Genomic DNA, 18,445 nt, shown 5'->3' with positions numbered 1-18,445 from the left:
TGGCAATAAGCAGCTACACCCAGAAACTCCTCCTCTTAAAACATCCAGAACATGCAGCTCGGACCCCTAATAAATGCTCTCAAAGATTATTCTAAAGAGTGCAACCAGGATACCCAAACAAAAGGAATATGGCCAGAATCCACCACTTGCTGAATAAAACCAATGAGTTCTGTAGGACGGGAGCCAGACTTGCAGAGGCAGCCCGACTGGTCCTGCAGTGACATGAAGATGTGAAGACAAGGGTAAGCAATCAGCGTCCGGGGACTTCCCGAGAAGGACAGACTCAGGAGGCCCCTACTGCCATAGGCATGCAAGGGGAGGTTATTAAAGAGACCACATTTGCTCATTTCACCTGAAAATCAAAGATCTCCAAGCTTGTACCGTTTGATGTCCCAAAATCCAAGCTGACACTTTCACCTCCCTTTGGTCATTTTCACTTAAAAGATTTACTGACACTTAAAGTCAAAGCCAATGTCTCCCTCTCTTTCCTTCTGCATCCCCATCCATGGCAACCCCAACCTCCCAGCTCAGCAACATCCAGTTGCTGTGCCAACACACTTTCCTTTTTTTTTCTTTTTTAAAGATTTTATTTATTTATTTGGGGGAGAGAGAGAGAGAGCACAAACAGGGGGAGGGTCAGAGGGAGAAGCAGGCTCCCCACCTCAGCAGGGAGCCCGGGATCATGGAGCTTAAGCAGACGCTTAACAAACTGAGCCACCCAGGCACCCCCACAGTGACTTTCCTTTATGTCTCTTCTTTCTGCCCTGCCTTCCCATTCTCCTGATGCCCCCCTGCTCTAGGACCTTCATCCCTCCCTCACTCTTAGATAAATTCAGTAACGGCTCTCCCTGATCCACTTCTCCTCCTCCCCACTCACATCCACTCTGCTGCCAGATTAAGCACCCTAAAATAAAGTTTTGATGTGATCTCTGCTCTCAATACCCACAGAATAAAATCCAAAATTGTGAGCCAGACATTCAAGACCCTTCCTCATCTAATCCCAATCCACGGTCCAACCTGATTTTCCATGCCACCACCCTCCATGGAAAAGGAAAATTGGTCTTCTGTTTTCCTAACACAATGTGCTTTCCAATCTTGGGCCTTTGGCAATTTAATCTCTCCTCCAATCCATTTTGTTATTTCCTTCCAAACCATAGGCAAGCACAAGTCATACTTCTTCTACAGAAGTATATTCCAAAGATTTCTTACCATAACCAATAAAATACACTTTACATCAAAACCTTCTAAACACAGAGACACCCAGAGCTCTGGAGAACTGGCCACGGGTCTCAGGTCGGTGATGGGGGCCAGGTCCCAGAAACAAATTTCACCCTACTATCTTCCCTCACTGAGTTACTCTCTGACAGTTTCAATACTCTTCTCTTGCATTAAAAAAAAAAAAAAAATCTTTCTAGGGTGCCTGGATGGCTCAGTTGGTTAAGCAGCTGATCTTGATTTCAGCTCACGTCACAATCTGAGGCCCGGGATCAAACCCCACGTTGGGCTCCGTGCTCGGCAGGAAATCTGCTTGAGGATTCTCTCTCTCTCTCTCTGCCCCTCCCCCTGCTTGCATGTGTGCTGAGTCTCTAAAATAAATAAATCAATCTTAAAAAACAAAAACTTTCCTGACCACTGCATCTATATACGATTTTGACAACTTAGAACTTTCATAAAATTTATGGCAACCATCTGGCAATGAGTATTTGCCACTGACTTGGTAACTGTGAATCATCTTTGTGTGTGTGTTCTGGCCTCTGTTTCTCCAGCTAGAATACACTGTGAACTGCCTGTGGGTAAGAATTATGTTTCACACTCCTTTGTAATCCCCTCAGCATTTAGCACAGTGCTTGGCACATAACTGAAATTCAGTAAATGTTTACTGAATCCTTCCCTGTTACAATGAATAGCTGTTGATGGACATAAGTCTTGTATAGTTTTGGTGTTCAGAAGGATTTCCTGATTCCATTCAAAGCCTAAAACGATGTTGGCATGGGTGGGGGCCCAGAATCTGCTTCCTATTCCTAGACCACAATGCCCAGAGACTCTCAGGGTGACAGAGGCAGCACAGGACAAGAAAAACATTGTTCTGCTACTAAAGGAAAAAAGGCAGAACTGGTGAGTGCTACTTTGGTCACTGAAAAGCAGCACTGAATCCTCACTGTGTTTCTGTCATACCCAATCTTCAGTGTGCTGCTGACTTTACATGAAAGGTGGAGACAGAAAATTTTTTCAGATGTCCCTAAGTAGCTCAGAACTCCATACGATCAGGAAGGTCTAATAATACCCCAGGGCTCAGGGAATCAGGGCACATACCTCAGGAAACCAATCAGACCAACTACAATTAGGACCCAGATCAGGATGAAATGGTTGCTGGACAGGTCTACTGTGATCATCAAAGGGCTCGGTGAAATGAGATTATTAATCAGGAGATAACTCTATGAGTCAGAAGAAAAAGGGCTATGAGTCTGGTCCCTGGGGAATGACTCTTAAAAATCAAATTTGACTAACTTGTACACTGTCTGTGAATCACCATATAACTCATCTCTCAGGCCTTCCTACATGAAACTCAAAGTTTTCTGATCTAGCCCGTAGGAGGCTTTCCCATAGACGACTTCTATGTATTCCTCTCTATGCACAGTTCTCTTTGGCCAACTGCACAGCTTCCCTGGAGACCTGACAAAGCAGGCAGGAAGAAAGGGCTACCTGTTCAGTCAACCAAACAACTCGAGACCACTGGAATCATCTGTAGGTTCAAAGAGACATTTAATGAGCACCTACCGTGAGCAGGACACAGCACTAGGTAATGGGGGCAGTGGTGACCAAAACAGAGGCCCTCTCTGGAATGGACAGTTTAGTGGGATAAATGTTAACCAAATAATTAGATGAATAATTAACTAATTATAGGTAGGTGGTCAAAGAAGCGTGTATGACAAAGAAAACCAACTTTGCCTGGTATCTAGGGAAGGCTTGACAACAACATTGAATCCAGCAGGAGGCTCGAGGGTGAGTGAGTGGAGGACAGGAGGAGGGGCCTCTGTGAAGGCCCAGAGACACTGACGCCGCAGGTCTGCAGCAACCAGGAGGAGGCCTACAGAAGTGAAACGAACTGAGGACTTAGGTGGCATTAGATGAAGCTGGAGAGGTAGGCAGGAGCCAGCCACTATAGGGCCTGGTGAGTCAGTGAAGGATTTGGGAATTTATCCGAAAAGCAATGATGCATATTAGACCCGGGAGTTAAATAATCTGGATTACATTAAAATAAAAATACCACTTTGGCTCCAGTGTGAGTAACGGATTGTAGGTGGCAAGGCAGAAGATAGGAGAAGGCCAGTGAAGAGGCTCCCAGAGCACTCAGAGCCGGGGTGGGGGGGGGGGGTCTCTGGGCTTGACTCGGCTGCTGGCAGGAGGAAAGTGGACACCCTGCAAACTCAGAAGACAGACCTAGGGGACTGGGAGGCAGCAGGGCCTGCAGCCAAATCCCCGACGGCTCACAGGTTTGTCCTTCTGGTTTAAAGAGCTTGCATAATTGGATTTCATCTCTTCTCAATTCCCACTTCTCCCCTTTGCAAAAGAAATCCACTCTAGTCCCCCTACGGCCCCCTAAAATCAAAGTGCAGTCCTGACATTTTGAATCGTGTTCTCCCCCCGTCCGAATGCCAAGGCCCCCCTCCAAATCTTACTCATCTTCCAAGGTTCAGTCAGAACCCCACTGCCGTAATCAAATCTGCCCCAACCTCTGCAGACGACATCCCGTCACCGTTTTCACTCTATCACACAGTATAGTGCAGAATCATATGCCCCTCTCTTTTGTCCACTTTAAGCATGTTTCCCCAAATTGGTTGCTAGGTTCTCAAGGGCAGGGCCGAGCCTTTTGCTTTTCTGGTCGCTCAGCCCCGGGCCCAACCACAAAAGTGCCCATGAAACCCTGACAGGTGGACTGGATGAAAGTCCTGGGTCTGGCGCTTCTCCAGGGCCACAGGTGACACGACCGGGGCAAGGCTGAGCCCACCGTGGTTATCGAGGCTGTCGTCATCTGGCTCATGCAGAGGGTCGGGATGAGGAACCAAGGAACTATCTTTAGTCTGGTCTGCAGCCCATTTTCAAAAAAAGACATGGCCGCAGTTATGATTTTGGCACCGGGAGCAGGGGCAGCGACACAAACCGGCTCACCGCACTGGCAGGCGGCAGCTGGGGAGAGAGGATCCAGGCTGCAGGGCCTCATGCAAGCTAGGCCACAGGGACACGGCTGCCAGCGGGCAAGACGGCACCTGTGTTTAGTCTGCTTTCAGGGGCTCTCAGTCCCTGCAGCTTTTTAAACCCAAGAACAGCCAACTCCTGAGCAACTGTAGTACTTTTACTGAAGTCCATTCATTTCCATCTCTTTTACCAACTACTGCAGGATTTGGGATGGGATGACTGAAGACACCCTTCTCTAGACAAAAGGACAGAAGAAATGTCACTAGGTCACAGAACTGATGGTAACAACAGAGTGCACAGTAAAATCTGTCACCAGCAAGACAGGGTTCTACTGTACTTCCATTAGGAAGGATGATAACTGATTCCACTAAACAAAGCTATAGGTTTATTATACAGATCCACTGACTGAATCTAGATCCCTGTTAAATTGAAAAAGTGTAGAGTCAAATACACTTTTACTCCCTCCTAGTTCTAATTAGACTAGCAAATCTAATGCAAAACAAAGAAATGTGTATTTGGTCTTTAACCATAGCAAACATCAATCTAGACCTTAGCTAATTCTGAGACAAATGTTTACAAAAGCCCTTAGTGCTTTACTAACATCGTACCCAACAGTAAATGCTTAATAAATGGTATCTTCTATCATTATTTAGAACTATCCTTCAGCACAGAACAGAGGAGTTAAGACTTTTATGTGATGATCACCCCTGCTAAAATAATTTAATGCTTTAAAAAATGTTTTATATACAGTATATTTTTATACATTGCTTCAGTCCATAAAATGTGAAGTTAGCATATGACTCTGAAATCCACAAAGAGTCTGAGAAAGAGCTACCACAAAAAGAGCCTTCAGTCCAGCCTCCTGATGAAATTCCACAAGACTCTGGAATTACTGTGGATATGGGGCCTTGGGCACATGGTGGGAGTGAGAGCTTGGGAGAGTCACTCAGGGCTCAGTTATTTTCCTCACCTGTAAATGGCAGGGCTGAAGTCTGTGATTCATGTGTGGTGTTTTGTTGTAGGGTTGGCTATCCTGTGTCTCATCACAGGACAGAAATGAGTGCTACAGAGTTAATAAACTGCTGTGGGTCCCTTTTGCTTTTACTCAGAACCACAGCAGTGAGGAAAGAGAAGGAAATAACAACAGTATTTCTCATCTGTAGACTGATCTTTTATTTCTACTAATGACCCATCTATTCTCTTTTCGCTATGTTAGCAAGAAATAAAAGTCCAAGTTCGGTGTTTTTTCTTCTCTCTTCTAGATTTATGTTCAATCTGGTGCCCTGAGAAATGAATAAGGCCAAGAAACAAGATTACTTTTTAAAGAGAACTAGTTTTCTGAACATTACCAAGACCAAAAAAGTTGATCAGTAAGTCAATGGTGGCAACTATTTGTTTTCCAACTCAGGATGATAACAGCTTTTAAAAGAAGACAACTGATACAGGGGTTCCACATGCATCATCTAAGCCAATCCTCACAACCAGAACCCTCTACTATGGTCATTTTTGTGAAACACATATTTACATCACCCTTCCGTCATTCCCTCCATTCAAATTCTTTGGTCTTGTTTTCACAGATGGCTGTGGGAGCATAGATGGGTTTTTAAACTGTGCTTATTTAATAACATTTCAAAATTGAAAAAAAAGTGGGAAAGATGGTTTTGTCATCACCTATCCAACAATGATGATGGAGAACCTCCCAAAGGGATCCGAATTCATTCTTTCTTATTCAGATGAGGCTGCTACTGGTAATTAAACCCTTTACTCCTCTGGGGGTAAAACGATGTTATGGTTTGGCTCGGCTTGGTTATTGGGAGAATTCCTAATGGCTAAACAGAACAATCAATTTATATTCACCTCTAAGAACATATAGAAATTATCACAACCATTCTGTTTATATGGATTCACTGACTTGTATCTTCCTATGAGTGGAGCTAGGACTCTAGAGCTATTAGCTTTTTATCAACATTCAGTATCTAAGGATCAAGTAAGATTCACATGATTTTATCACAGTATTTTTATTAGCTCTTAAAATCATGTTTAAATCTACTTCAATAGATGGAAACATTTTCATATTGCTTTCCCCATAACAGCTGTATGTTTGCTCTGAATGAATATACTTTGTAAATCATTTATTTTAAAACAATCTCAAGTTTTCACTACACTTTCAGGTTAGTTTCATCACTGCTTAATACAATCACTTACATTCTACACTAATAAAATGAATCACATGAAATATAAATGGGGCAAAACTACATGTAAGCTAACATACCAAATATTTAAGAATTGAGAATTGAGAATTTAAGAAGTGCTGGGCCTTGTGGGGGAACACAAAGATGAAAAAGACATAGTTCTCAGCTTGAAAAAGAGAATCCAATTTAAAAAAAAAAGAAAAAAGAAAAAGAGAATCCAGTTAGGGGAGCTAAGCTAATAAATGAAAAATGATAATATAAGATTTAAGTAAGATTTTAAGATAATAATGAAAAATAGTATATAGCTATCAAGTTAATCTTGGGAATACTGACTGTTTAGAAGAGGAGAAAGTTGGTCAGGCAAGGGTCAAGGTCCCAGGCTGGGGGGGCTTGCAGATGAGGCCAGTACAGGCAGAATTCACTGCAGAACAAGGGTCCAAGTTTCAGGACTAGAAGACTTGGTAAAATGGTCTCCCTGATAATCAGCTGCCCAAGCAGCTTAAGAGAACCCTTTGCACCTGGTAGAAACAAGTTTAAGGGGCGGCTGGGTGGCTCAGTCAGTTACGTGTCTGCCTTCAGCTCAGGTCACGATCCCAGGGTCCTGGGACTGAGCCCCAAGTCAGGCTCCCTGCTCAGCGGGGAGCCTGCTTCTCCCTCTCTTTCTGCCTGCTGACCACCCCCCGCCCCGCTTGCGTTTTCTCTGTCAAATAAACAAACACAATCTTAAAAAAAAAAAAAAGTTTAATAAGCTAGCCCCATCCCCAAAGAGGACCTGTTCCATATTAAAGAATTAAGCCCATTCCAGTTGAGCATCCTTCAGTAACCCTGCATTTCTTTATGTCCCTGTAACTAGGTCCTATAGGTAGGCATAGGTCTCCACTTGTTGGAGGGAGACAGCTCATTAGAAGACTTTTCCTATCTGTTCCTGGGGGATGTCTTTATTTTCCCCTTCTCTAAAGTCATTTTTGCCCAAGCAAGGTGGCCTTGAGAATGGGAATGGAATTCAGGCCACAATTCTTTACTTCCATATCTAATGAACATAAAAGCCATCTCACATCTGATAACTTTCTTCCCAAATAATCTCAGAGTAGCTGAAAGCTCTAAGCTGATGGAGAAATCACCCCCAAGAAACCACCGCATCTTTCTATTATGAGGCTGACAACCATCTCCAACTGCTGAGAGCAACAGGGGCGTTTGTAGTGGAAATTGTCTCCAGCTACCTTGTCATTTTCTATAGCGCCTGTGAGAAGCTTGTGTGCTTTTCCACAGTTATCCCCCCCCCCCCAACAAGATACTGAAGAAACACCTGTCCCACATCCCTGGAACATCCAATGAGCAGCTGGACCTTGGCAACAAAGTGGACTGCCAAGAACTGACGACCAGAGCTTCCCGGCACTCTCTTCCACTTGTGCCACTCTTCGATCTACTCCGAGGAGCAGACTCACTAACCAAGGGAATTTCCAATTGGTCAGGGGCTTCTGGATGGTTGGAAGGCTGCAAACCATCGAGAACCCTCTCTTAGGTATCATAAGAGATCTGGCTGCTCAGAAACTCCCAAACAAGGCAATTCAATTCAGTCCCTTAAGCCACCTCCTCAACTAAAAGATACACAGGACCCTGGGGTGCAGACTGGGATGTGGTGCTATCAATACACTCGGTGTGGTTCTTGGTGCTGCCCGATGGACTCTCATTTAGACCCAGGCAACCAGGCAACACTGCTTGTACAACGCTGGGATGTGAGGATGTCAGGGTGTTCTGATTCAGTGTGTCATTCCACGTGTCTTTCCACTGTTGGGCCGATCTAGCTGATCAGACTGAGCCCTTTCTCTTCCTTGCCAAGGAGTGCTCCTCCCAAACTGACACATGGCCACTAAGAACCTTCCCAGGTAACTCAAGCATGTTCCTTGTTAAAGTGGGGAAAGGGTATTCAAGGAACTAAAATTCCTGTGCTAGAAACTCAACATGAGCTCGTTCCTCCACGGGAGTGTCTGTCTGTCCACGCTGCCAAGCCAGAGCCCCCCACAGGGAAAGTGTCTCCAACAAGAGTGAGGTGGGACAGTCACTTTGCTGTGAAGCACATCTTGGTGTCCCCTCTTTAAGAAAAACCCTGGTACTATTAATAGCATGCCAAGGTAAAGTCCTCACAGCGCCTACAAGAAGCATGAAAGGAGTTCCTAAACTCACCAAATCCGTTTAGTGGAACTCCAATAAAAGCGGTATTTACCACAGTATCCTCCCAGGAAAAGAATGCACCGATCAACAAGAGACGGAGCCTGATATTCTAATTCTCAGTCACAGACCTCTGAAAACTTCTTTCTGGGGCGCCTGGGTGGCTCAGTTGTTAAGCGTCCGCCTTCGGCTCAGGTCATGATCCCAGGGTCCTGGGATCAAGCCCCACATCGGGCTCCCTGCTCCGCGGGAAGGCTGCTTCTCCCTCTCCCACTCCCCCTGCTTGTGTTCCCTCTCTCGCTGTGTCTCTGTCAAATAAATAAATAAAATCTTTAAAAAAAAACACAAAAAAAACTTCTTTCTAAGGCACGCTGGCTTCACTTAAGGATACTAACAGAAAGATCACGCAGCATCACAGCATAAGCAAAAGGCAGGGCAGCAGATGATCTGAAAGAGACAGGAAATCATGCCTCCTTTTTGAGACCTGAAGCAAAAGCTGAGGAGAGAGAACTGGAGACAAGGAAATCTTATCTAAACCTTCACAGAGTTGAAGTGTTAACATACCAACAATGATGAATCCTATTCTCTGAAAACTGAAACGTTTACACTTCTAAAAATCAACTGCCAACAACATCAAGTTCACGGTACCATCCTTGCAACAAAAGATTAAAAGTGTGAAAATGATAATATCTACCATATTTTGTTTTCTTAGATCTCATTTTTAAAAGCCCTCTTGCCTTTCACGGTGGCAGAATCTGCGGGACACAGCAGCTTTGTGTTAAAGGTCACTGTGCATTGTCACACTGTATTCCCCACTCTGTGAGCCCATGTCAGTGAAAGGGCTTTTTAGTAACGTCTGCAAAACAGGGGAAGCAAAGGATGAACACTGCTTTGGAATTCGATGAAACGGAACTCGCACATTGCCCCCCTTTTCAGACAAACATAAAATAGTTCTTCCCAGGTACTTTATAAAATCATCTGCTTAGTGTTTGCAAACTGAGACCTTTTTCAGTTGTAAAAACAAAACGATAATACACAAGTAAAATGCGTTTTTAAACTGTCTCCCTAATTACTAGAAGAAATAGTTTATATACATTCTCCCCCTCACTGCTCATAATGTCCAAGAATGGTGAGCTGATCTGGAGTCCGCTGTAACTATAACTGTTTAATAAGAGTTTGACACTGTGACACTAGTCTGGTTCTTGCCACAGGGGGTGGACACCAAGAGCAGGAGCTGAGAAGTAGAGCATTTCGTGTTTTTAGATCCCAGATGAATGGAAAAATCTCTGGCCAGAAGCAGCACACAGATCTATGTGACATTTCTAGCTAACAAATAAATACCAAATGAAGAGGCATTTGAGCTAAGAAACACATTGACTACTGTGGAAGAATGGTAGTATTGAAGTTAAATAGAATAGTTACGTCAATCAGAAGCTTTAAATAAATCAGTTTACCCAGGACACTCACAGTTGTGATGACCTACTGTACTCTGAGCTCTCTGTGAAATACTGCTTATGGGGAGGGCTCCATGAGACTGAAGTTCCTTCAATTCTGCCACAAGCCTTACCTGCAAGCAGGTGAACGGAGCTGAAGCTCTTCTCCAGTTTACCCAGAAGTACAGTGAGAAAACAGTCTGAAGACAGAGAGGCAACATCTTGGGAGCTTTGATCGTAAACTACAACCTTCTGACTGCAATCGATATCAACCTGCAGTGCAAATGAGAGGCTGTTAGGAAAGAAGCTGGGAAAATCATCCCAGAAGCAAATAACTGCTCCCCCACTTTCAAGTAATAATCTGAATAAAAAGGACATGCAGTTGACTGGATAAACCTAGTATACAAATGGTTAAAATGCTTGTAAAAATCAACTTTTAAAAGGCAAAACTGATGTTATTTCTGTGTAGGTATGCTCAAATCTCCTTGGTTTAAAATCCTTACCACTATAAAAGGCTAAAACTCATAAAACAAATAATATGTAAAATAAACGTAACAATCCTTGAACTAAAGAAACATTTAAAAATGTTTGTACATAACGAAGAAATCAGTTGTGGTGCTTGGGTGGCTCAGTCGTTAAGCATCTGCCTTTGGCTCAGGTCATGATCCCAGTGATCGAGCCCCGCATTGGGCTCCCCGCTTTGCAGGAAGCCTGCTTCTCCCTCTCCCACTCCCCCTGCTTGTGTTCCCTCTCTCACTGTGTCTGTCAAATAAATAAATAAATAAATAAATCTAAAAAAAAAAAAAGTGAACTCATTTTTATTCCTGAAGAAAAGAAACAGCCTTACCTACCACAAGGATGACATTTTGGAATCCCAGAAATAACCTTCCCCGAAGATAAATTACATCCCTAAATCCTGAACAACGGTACCTTCCCTTCCCACAAATAAACAGCACTTCTAATATAATCAGTTTCCACTTTCTTCCCAAAGCACTTGAAAAGAATGATTTCCTTTCAGTAAATTTGTAGATAACACAGAATAATGTATTAATTTAGTGATTGTTGATACATGTACTATAAATTATTATATATTAAGTTACTAATAATTAATATCATGTTATCAACCATAACTATTTATTAGTGTTTAGATTCTTAAAAAGTTTAGCAAACCATTAAAAGAGGTAAACATAGCACTTGACCAAATTAAAACAAGTTAACCTTTCTGTATAGTTTAGAAATATTCTTAAATGTGACAGTGTGGTTAGTAAATTACTTTGAGGTATCCCTAAGGTACCAAAGTTTAAAAAGCAACCAAAACTTCCTCAGATTACTTTTTCCCCTTAAAAGTGAGGCTCTGTTTTAAAATTATTCCTCATTCAGGGTGTCTGTTTTAAAAAGCAAAAAAAGAAAGCACTTACCTTATGTTTTGCCGAATGCTGGATGAGTTCTGTAATTAACACTTTGTCCTGTTGCAACCTTCGCTTCATAAGCTTGGAGCAGTTGATATTAATGGCTTCTAAAATGTGGGATGTATTGTATTCCACAAATGGCCGGCTATCAATTAGCAGCACTTTCTCCGTTCCACTTTCCAGCAGAGCCACCAACCTCTCAGTAACAATTTGAGTTCCAATCATCTCATGGGCCATGACAACAATAAGTCTTCTTTTCCCACCTCCTTCTTTAATTTGCCACGATGATGTAATGGTGGTGTACTCAAAGGCTCAGCCACTCCATTGTACTAAAAATGTATGAGGTCAGGCTGGTGGTGACTGGCAAAAGGAGAGTTAAACCCATTTTCAGCAAGAGCCCTCCAAGTGAATGTCCCTTTCTCTTTCCCCGTTGATGTGTTCTTGCAAAGGACTCCTTCCACAAAGCAGCCCCTCACATCTGATTCATAAAGAGATGACTGGAATAACCATTCCACAACAAAAGATGCTTTGGGACAGCCAATGCATTACATCATTCTTTACCTTTGCTCCTCACTCCAACAGCTTTACACTGGACTAAAAATCCTACATGAAGAGAGAAAGACAGACAGAAAACAAAACATGGGGTCAAAAAAAAAGAAAGAGCGTCAGATTAGCGAGAGTGTATGATTCATAATATTTACTCCATTAATCTAATTTCATACTTGATGCACTGTTTCATTTGAACAAACAAAAAGAACAAACAGGCATGGCTTCAGAAAACCTACTGATAATTCACTTTTACATCAAAATATAAAAACTCAAAGGAGACAAAAGAAGACATAGTCATGAACTGTAGTGACGGGGCCGAGAACTACACACTTGTAGTATGAGATTGAAAGAGCTGTAAAAAGCTGCCTGAAGTAACATTTTTTCCAAATGGGTTTCCTCCATTTTATTTGCTTATTTCTTGAAAAGAGGACAAAAAACCAACAGCCTACCACCAGGTAAGCAAGCCCACACTGCATGTGAACACACGTACACTCACACATACACACACCTGGGCACCCCAGCAGCCTCTGTAAATGGCCCTTAGGAAAACTTTCCATACACTTCAGCTGCCTTTTAAGGAAGGAGGAGGAACAAAAATGGCTGGTATTCTTGTCATACCAATTGCTGAACTCACTGCTGGGGGCCTGTGATGTACCCAGCGCCCACCAAGGCAGTCTCACAGCTATGACCCTGGCCGGTCCATCCCCCCAGTTCCTTGACCCTTCCTAGGCTTAACCCTCATTTTATTGTGCCTCATTCTTTGGAGAATCACTGATTCCCAGCCTTAGAAAATCTCACATCTTCACCTGGGCCTCTAGGTCAAAAACCATAGAGCAAACACGCACAACCCTTAGGATCTGACCCCAAGTGCCTCCCTCTTCTTGCCAAACTCCTCTAACCACTTCCTAATTGACACCTGTTGGGAGTTTTGTGCCCATAGCTTGGATCTCACCCTGACCTTCAATATTGTCAGATTCCTAGCTCCCCGGCCCATCTCTGTTCACAAGAAATGCTCCACTACATTGCACTAGATGTCCACTGCTGGCATTCACCTTCTACAGGGTAAACGATGTGATGGCAGAGGTTTTGTATTGTATTTCCTATCTCCATAGTGCTTTGCACAGAAGATACTCAACTCACACTGTTATAAGTAAAATCCTCCACAAATGATTTAAAATACTGAATAAATATCTAGTTAACTGATTTCCCATCAGGATGGTAAAACCCTCAGACAACATTGGGTCCTGTTCCTAATTCCAGACTTACAGCTGAGAGACTGAAGCATGGAGAGGAGTGGCTGTGCCATCCACCTGTTACTTAACTCTGGAAAATCATATAACCTCCCCGACCCACACGTTCCTCATCTATAAAATGTAGCTATAATACAGGCCTTGTCTCCTCACAAAGTCTGTTTGGAGGACAAAATTATCAAAGTTACCTAAAGTCAGTAAAAACACAACTACTTATATAGAGAAAGGAGGGAAATCGCTCTAAAGATACCAATGGGGATCAGAGCTGCCTTGCATCGGGAATCTAAAAGACCTCATCCAGCAGGTAAACACAGAAGCCATTCCGCCCTCCTGTATAATCCAGCTTCAAGTGAGCTGCACCTTCTCTCTCAGAGCCAGACACACATGGAGTTAGAAGGCACCCGAGAAATCATCTCTTCTGCTCCTGCACCTTACAAATCAGCTCCACAGAATACAGTATTTGTCCATTTCTAGTCTTCATTATAGTAATGTATTTTTAGTATAGCTTACTGGCAATGAGGTACAAAAAATCATCTCTATCTTCAACGGAAGAAACTAGAACAGCGAATCTGTATGTATAGTCAATCAACGGAATATACTTTGGCAAAGCGCCTACCAAGGATGCAGCATCGAATTGAGTCCCGACTGCTCAGTGACATAGTTCACAGCAGTGTGAGGTCCTGTGCTCAGATTGTCTGATTCCCAAACCAGGGCTCCCACTACTGGGTTACCCTGTTTTCCCTAAGTACCTCTTCCCATAATGGAACTGGACTGAGAAAGAATGGCCCAACTTGTCCATGAGGGTGCCCTGGTGGCACAGAAAATGGAAATCTGAGAACAGGAGCAAGTTGATTCCAACAATGGCACTGGGTATCCGAGTCTGATTGGCTCCTCTCGATGATAAAACCCGATGGGACAAAGCAGTTATCTGGGTTAGCAGATCAAGGGACAAAAAGAGGGAGAAGACAGCAAACATGCAAAAGTTGAATTAGAAAGTTCTCATCTTTGCTTCCCTTCAGCCAAATCTCCTAAGCCCAATCACCGAAACCAAAGACAGGCTACAGCATGCAGTTGTTCTACTGGGCAGGAAATGGCCATCCTTACCCAGAGAACCGGAGTTGGGACTTCCAGACACAGAAAGGAAAGGTCTGGGCAAAGCGACCCTAGTATGAGGATGCAATTGAAGCAAAGCACTGAATGTGAAACGAAGATAAAGTTACACCCTTTCATGTTGCACTGAGACCAGCTGGAGCCCTCCTGTTACACCTTTATGCCCAAGCTCTGATGTCCTATAGTCCCAAATAGATTATGTGAGGCAGAGCCCTGCCAAGGGGGTGAGGGAGGTAGGGGAACAATAGCCTTAAACCTTATTTATTTACAGCTAGAGAATTTTGGTTAAGTCCTCATCCTAGGCTGCAACTCTAATTTAGAAATTTCTGGGCGTTCACTGTTCATTCTGAAGAATGTCAATACCTTGAGATCAGGAACATGTCTGTAACAGTTTTGTTTTTGAAAACTTTTGCATCAGGTAGGATTTAAAAGATGATAAAAGAACATTTTATTGTTGGCAAAACCATGAAGCTAATCTTACCCAAAATTTCTACAAGAAGTCAAAAGGAATAAACATTCTTAGATTGAACCTTAAGGGCCCAGATGCGTATTACAAAACCCAGGGCAGACCAGCTTTACTATTTATCGATTTACTTAAATGATTTTCAAAGTTTTAACTATTTTCTTTCCATTTTTTAAAAGATTTTATTCATTTGAGAGGAAGAGACACAGAGCACAAGCAGGGGGAAAAACAGGCAGGGGGAGAGAGAGAAGCAGACTCCCCGCTGAGCAGGCAGCCCAACATGGAGCTGAATCCCAGGACCTGGAGATCATGACCTGAGCTGAAGGTAGATGCTTAACCATCTGAGCCACCCAGGCGCCCCAAGATTCTATTTTTTTAAGTAATCTCCACACCCAATGTGGGGCTCGAACTCATGACCCCGAGATCAAGAATCACACACTGCACTGACTGAGCCAGCCAGGCACCCCTTTTTTTTCCATTTGTAATAGGTAACACATTCACTGGCTCAAAAAAGGTATAAAAATGGGGTACCTGGGTGGCTCAGTCGGTTAAGTGTCCGCCTTCGGCTCGGGTCGTGATCCCAGGGTCCTGGGATCGAGCCCCGCGCATCGGGCTCCCTGCTCAGCGGGGAGTCTGCTTCTCCCTCTCCCTGCCGCTCTGCCTACTTGTGCTCTTTCTCTCTCTGTCAAATAAATAAATAAAATCTTAAAAAAAAAAAAAAGACTGGTACAACTTAAAAAAGAAAAAGGTATAAAATTTATACATACCAGGAATATGTACAGTTTACTGTATGTTTGTGACACTTCAACAAAGCTATTAAAAATCACAATACTGAAACTCCCAACAAATACATTAAATGAAAAACAGGAAAACACTGAAAATCCTTCTCCTACCCTTGTCCCATCTGCCCAGGTCCTCCCCCTGCCCTGTATTGGAAACCACGGTGAATAGTTTCTTCTGACTTCTTCCAAAGATTTTTGTTTTTTTAATGAATACAGAATGAGACACAAATATATAGTCTTTCCCCTTTTTCCCTTTGTTCAACTGGTTACACAGTATATACACTTGTGCATCCTGATTTTTTCTTTCACTTAAAATACTACAGTGTGATTTTTTTCTTCTGCCTTCTTGGCTGCCTGGGGACCACAGTGAGGAGCCTGGCCCATGCCCAATGCTCAGGAGATGGGGCAGGTGGCCGGAGCAGCTGGAACCGACTCTTCTGTGATTGATGGGTGTCCCAGTCTACCATCAGGGAAATCTGGGTGGCAGTAGGCCCTTCAGAAGACAACTAAAGAATCCTTTTCTATGCATAGAATAAAGTTTTCTATTTCTCTAAAAAAAAAAAGTCAAGAAACCACTATTTATCATACCAAAGACTAGTAACCTTAACTAGGGCCACTAAACAAATATTTGCCAAGTATCCCACTTTCAGAAATGAACATTATTTTCATTTTATTTTATTTATTTATTTGACCGAGAGAGAGCACAAACAGGCAGAGAGGCATGCAGAGGGAGAGGGAGAAGCAGGCTCCCCACCAAGCAGGGAGCCCGACGCAGGGCTCGATCCCAGGACCCTGGGATCATGACCTGAGCCGAAGGCAGACGCTTAACCGACTGAGCCACCCAGGCACCCCCAGAAGTGAACATTTTAAAAAACTTTATTTATGAAGGGAAAGAGGCTGTGGAAACATTTTAGTACAACAAAATTACTATACAGGTCAGTGAACAAAATGGGCAAATCCCCTTAAGAAAGGCCAATTTTGGTATATTTTACATTTTACCAATTTATTTTATATTTTAATATTTAATAGTAACATAAATTGTATAAGAAACTTCCCCCTTTAATATACAATTTTTAAGTTTATGTGTAATTTATTTCATGTACGGAAATTTATCTATGATTTTTATCAAGGAATTAGTAGAGTTTTATTTACTGAAATTCACTCTACTCTGCAGAGTATCAATGAAATGAAGTATATCACTGAATTAGTTATGTCAGAGGACCATAAGCCTAAGACTATTTTAATGATAAGGTGAACAAGTGGAATCTGTTTTAATTAAAAGAACAATGTACAGTTTGAATATACAAAAGCCAGTATTTGCCTCTAAAGTAATTAGCTATAAAAGGAAAATTTTTTTTTTTATTTTCTTCACTACTCATAACACAGCCTTAAAGCTAGTGCCCAAACAGAAAATTTTTTAAGGATTAAGGTTGTTTTTAAATGATTCCATTAAGCATCTCCCTCCTGTTCTCTGAGGTGTTTGTTACTTTCTTCAACTTTCCAGGCAAGATAGATCCTGGCTTCCAGGTCAGTCATACTGACAATTTGTATATCCCGCCAGAAAGAAGGTGAGAACCTTTCCCACACACAATTTCCCCCTTCTACCTACCCATGGATTATTTTCTGCCAACAGCAACAGCTCATCTGTCAGCAGGCACTGCAGCCTCAGGCCCTCAGCAAGGGCTGCAGCAGGCAGGTAAGGGACAGGGCTCCAAGAACACGCCTGCAGGCCTGAAAGGTGGGACCTATGGGGACTCAGCGGCTACCCCTCAGAGAGGCACATTTCCATTTTAAATACTTCCTTCACAAAGAAATTCTCAGAAGGAAAAGGATCCTATGGCTATGGGGTGCTTAAATGGCCTGTTCAGCAAGTAGAGCGACTGAGCTTTATTTGGTTGGGCTTGAGCTCAAGTTCAAATTCTCAGAGAATTTATGGATAGGGTATAATCAGGTGAGAAGTTTGCTTTTATTAAACTATAAGCCAGTCTTAAAATTTTTTCCTCCAATAAAACTGAAGAAATAGGCAACAAGATACACTAAACAGCCTCTCAGCAGAGCCTTCAATGTAGATTTTCAGTAACAGAAAAACTGAACAAATCAAAAAGGGAAAAAGCAGGCTATGATGTCTGGAAACAAGGAAGAACATCTTTGACTTTGACTGTCTATACTGATGAAAGCAACTTTGCCTCATAGGCTGTGGGTAACCCTAACAGAAATTCTGAAGTCTGATATTTGGTAAAATACATTCAATTAAAAAAAAAAAAACAAAATAAACAAAAAACCACCCTCACCAAAGCCAAGAAGACTATATGAGCTTAATGTATTTTCAGTTGCCTATTAACGTCTTGACCATATTTTCTTACCCCAAAATAGAGGACACATTCTGACAAGTGGTGGCAATAATGGGATAGACCACTTGAAGCACAAGTGTCTAGACCGTACTGGACACAGAGACAGCACTTGTTAGCACCATAAAACCTAGCCATCTCTCACCGACTTGCGGCACTGTCAAGAGCACCTGCTCCTATCGGAGGCTTCCTCAAGGACCCACAGATAAAGGGTGGAAGAGCAGCCATGCTTCAAAGACTAAAAAGACTGTCTTTGCTTCAGACACAGGCCAGCCCAGGTACAGTCCGGATCAGAGAGAAGACTTCACCAAGTTTCTGCTCAGGAAGAGCACCGCACTCTTGGTACTGGCTCAGCTGGAGCCTCCATCTTTCCTTCTTAGTACTGCTTCCTGTTTATGCTCACCTGTCTGTCTCACTAGCTTCCCCTTCCCTGATCCACCAGAGCTCCCTCCTCCCCCTCTCCTTCCGCCACACCATGTGCCTATTCTAGACCTACCCCTTGCACCCACGGCTCCCTGACTTACCCCTCTCACGTGTAATGCT

General features: G+C 42.9%; 1 protein-coding gene across 9 annotated transcripts in view; it reads right to left on the bottom strand.

The window, feature by feature from the left end:
- Positions 1-18,445, bottom strand: part of DUSP16 (dual specificity phosphatase 16) — a 77,446-nt gene that overhangs the window by 28,900 nt on the left and 30,101 nt on the right. For 4 of the 9 annotated variants that reach the window (XM_025879838.2, XM_025879833.2, XM_025879836.2 and 1 more), the window contains 2 exons: positions 11,410-12,003; positions 10,126-10,264 (listed from right to left, as the gene is read on the bottom strand). In XM_025879838.2, coding sequence (XP_025735623.1) covers positions 10,126-10,264; positions 11,410-11,637 — 367 coding nt within the window. In that variant the 5' untranslated portion in view covers positions 11,638-12,003. Of the gene's footprint in view, positions 1-10,125; positions 10,265-11,409; positions 12,004-15,303; positions 15,455-18,445 lie in introns of those variants that run through there. The other 5 variants (XM_025879840.2, XM_025879839.2, XM_073877958.1 and 2 more) reach the window with 4 other exon arrangements.

This window comes from Callorhinus ursinus, unplaced genomic scaffold (genome assembly GCF_003265705.2).
Source record: "Callorhinus ursinus isolate GAN/ISIS: 27379988/994484 unplaced genomic scaffold, GSC_fseal_2.0 scaffold27, whole genome shotgun sequence".
Lineage (NCBI taxonomy): Eukaryota > Metazoa > Chordata > Mammalia > Carnivora > Otariidae > Callorhinus > Callorhinus ursinus.
This window is presented reverse-complemented; position numbering and strand designations above follow the sequence as displayed.